The 2,636-nt window shown below is 45.3% G+C and overlaps 1 protein-coding gene across 1 annotated transcript; it reads right to left on the bottom strand.

The window, feature by feature from the left end:
* Nucleotides 1–1,374: 1,374 nt before the first annotated feature.
* LOC144715113 (NDR1/HIN1-like protein 1) lies at nucleotides 1,375–2,209 on the bottom strand. The gene has a single exon (XM_078590005.1). The coding sequence runs from the start codon at nucleotides 2,066–2,068 to the stop codon at nucleotides 1,520–1,522; it is 549 nt and encodes a 182-aa protein (XP_078446131.1). The 5' UTR covers nucleotides 2,069–2,209; the 3' UTR covers nucleotides 1,375–1,519.
* Nucleotides 2,210–2,636: the final 427 nt, after the last annotated feature.

Raw genomic sequence — 2,636 nt, forward strand, 5'->3', positions numbered from 1 at the left:
AAAGACACTCCATAAACCCACGCAACACAAGTTTAGGATTAATTCGCCAGAGTAGGTCGACGATATTGCCCGTTGAAGAATTTTTGACGACTAAAGGAAAAACCAACTAAAAAATGGAGGAAAAATTTATTTGTTTTCTTCGTTACAAAAAATAGCACAACCTAAGGACCCGAAGATAATAAGATCCAACCCATCCACCTGGCTCAATCAAGGTATACATTCGACCAAAGATTGCCAAAGATTACACACATCCTGTTATTAAATCGTAAAAAAATTCCTTGGGAACATCAACCATACATGAAACCTAGAGCTGGAGGACGGATGGCGTTTCATCATCTGTCCATTGAAATTTCATCATCCGTCATAGTCCGTAGCGGTGGACAGATGACTGAACGTTGGGATTTATGTCATACATCATTAATCATCCATCATTCGTCATGAATGACGGGTGGCAAAATGACGGACGAAAAGACGATAATGACTGATGACTTCTACCGATGATGAATTTTTTAATATATTCAAGTAAGCAGTAATCCAACTGCAACAGAATATACAGATAAAAAAATAATGCTGAAAACAAACCACATTTTGACTACATATGAGAGATGCATGGGAAAGAAAGCCTCTACCTGTGAAACAAACCACGGAAGTAAATACATGCGTTCATCGGAGTAATTGTTCCAAGCAGAGACTTTTTTTTGAAGAAGTGTTCCAAGTAGAGACTATATACTCTTATGGGATGGTGCTTTGCTTCAGCATAGATGCACTTATTGATGATGAAATTCCAGCAGAGTCAGCCCCAGAATCAAAAGAGGATGATCTTGCTGCTTTACTGTCCAAAGGCAGAATCTTTGGCAAGTATCTCATATTTAAAATTACCACATCTGCCAACAAGTCAGCCTGCATTTGTGATATTAGAATATCTAGGGATTCTGCTCTTCTTGCCCCTTCGGCCAAGAGTGCACAGACCATAATAATAATTTGTTCAGCAGGCGTCAGCTTGCTATCCACCAAAGAAATCTTGGAAGGGGCTCCATTTCCTGAATTGACATCACTATCAACTAAATCATGTCATGTTTTAGAAAGAAAGGGGTGAAGAGAGGCGACAGACGAAGAGAGAAAAAGGCTGGAAGAGTGGGGGGGGGGGTCAAGGACGTCCGTTCCGTCACCGGGATGTCCATTCCTTACGTTCCGTTCCATTTACTTTAGTGGACGATTGATGGAACGTACCAATGACTGACTCGTCAAGAAGACATAAACGTGACGAATGATGAAAATGACGAAAGAAAATTCATCGGAGGGATATCAGAACAGATTTCAGTTCCATTTTGTTCGCACCGTCCAAAAGCGTCATTCGTTTTCGTCCTCCAGCTCTAACTAAACCCCATTTAAAGGGACTGTAAGAAAATTCCTCGGGAATGCCAACTGTTCACAAACACCCATTCAAAGGGATTGTAAAAAATTCCTCGGGAACGCTAACCAGAGGAATTTTTACAGGTTCACGAACGAACGAAGCAGCCTACAGCCACTTGTAAAGGTTGATGCGGACGGAGCAGAACCCGGGCCTGAGAAGGGGCGCCGGGCTGGGACCGGCGGCCCGAAAGAGGAGAGGGCACTGAGCCCGGAGCTCGTACCATGGGCTCCGGACTGGACCAGCCTCGAACCTCAGCTGGGCCTTCACCGCCAGCTCCATCGAGACCACCCCGGCCACCTGGCGCGCCGCCAGGTCCAGCGACGGCGCCGCCAGCACCGTGCTGCCCGCCGCCTGGCGCAGCGGCGGAAGCGCCACCGCCGCCGTGATGGGCTGGCCGGGGAAGCCCGTTATCGCCGCCACGCGGTCGTAGACCACGGCGGCGCGCCGGCTTGGGTTGTGCAACGAGAGAGTGAACTGGAGTTTGGTGGAGTTGGTGGCGTCGATGGAGACCGATAGAACGGTGAACCGCGGCTTGGCCGGAAGGTAGATGAGGTAGAAGACGAGGATGGCTATGCCCAGGAGGAAGACGAGGAGGAGTAGAATAAGAAAGATGGTCCGGCAGACTCCCCCACCGCCGCTGTTCTCTGAGCTCATCTTCCACGGCAATGGCGACCTCCCAAGTAGATCTCCTTCTGATTCTCTCTCTCCTTCTATCGTTTTCTATCGTTTTCTATCGTTTTCTATCGTTTTCTATCGTTTTCTATCGTTTTCTAACTCGTATCCTTGTAAGTTTTACCTTTCTCTCTCTCTTGTGGAGAAAGGGAAAGAGATAAATACTGATAGATATAAATTTAGATTGAGATAGAGATAGAAATAAAGCTTGAGATAGAGATAGACATAGAGATAAAGCTTGAGATAGATATAGATATAACGATATGGAATAAACAGAATCAATTTCTATCGTTTTCTAACACGTAGCCGTGTAAGTTTTACCTTTCTCTCTCTCTTGGGGAGAAAGGGAAAGAGATAAATAGAGATAGAGATAGAGATAAAGCTTGAGATAGAGATAGAGGTAGAGATAGAGATAGATATAAAGATATGGATAGAAAGAGAGATAAATATGGAGAATCGCTGCCCTCGTCCGTGAGATTGTCTACCTTCTTTGCAAACCGTGAAAGTTTACCTCTCTATCGTTTCCGTAGAGCAAGTTTACCTTTTTCTC

This window comes from Wolffia australiana, chromosome 18, assembly GCF_029677425.1.
Source record: "Wolffia australiana isolate 7733 chromosome 18, ASM2967742v1".
Taxonomy (NCBI): Eukaryota; Viridiplantae; Streptophyta; class Magnoliopsida; order Alismatales; family Araceae; genus Wolffia; species Wolffia australiana.

Bases quoted from the DNA above. Each gene is read 5' to 3' on its own strand.
- LOC144715113 (XM_078590005.1), bottom strand. From the start codon at position 2,068: ATGAGCTCAGAGAACAGCGGCGGTGGGGGAGTCTGCCGGACCATCTTT.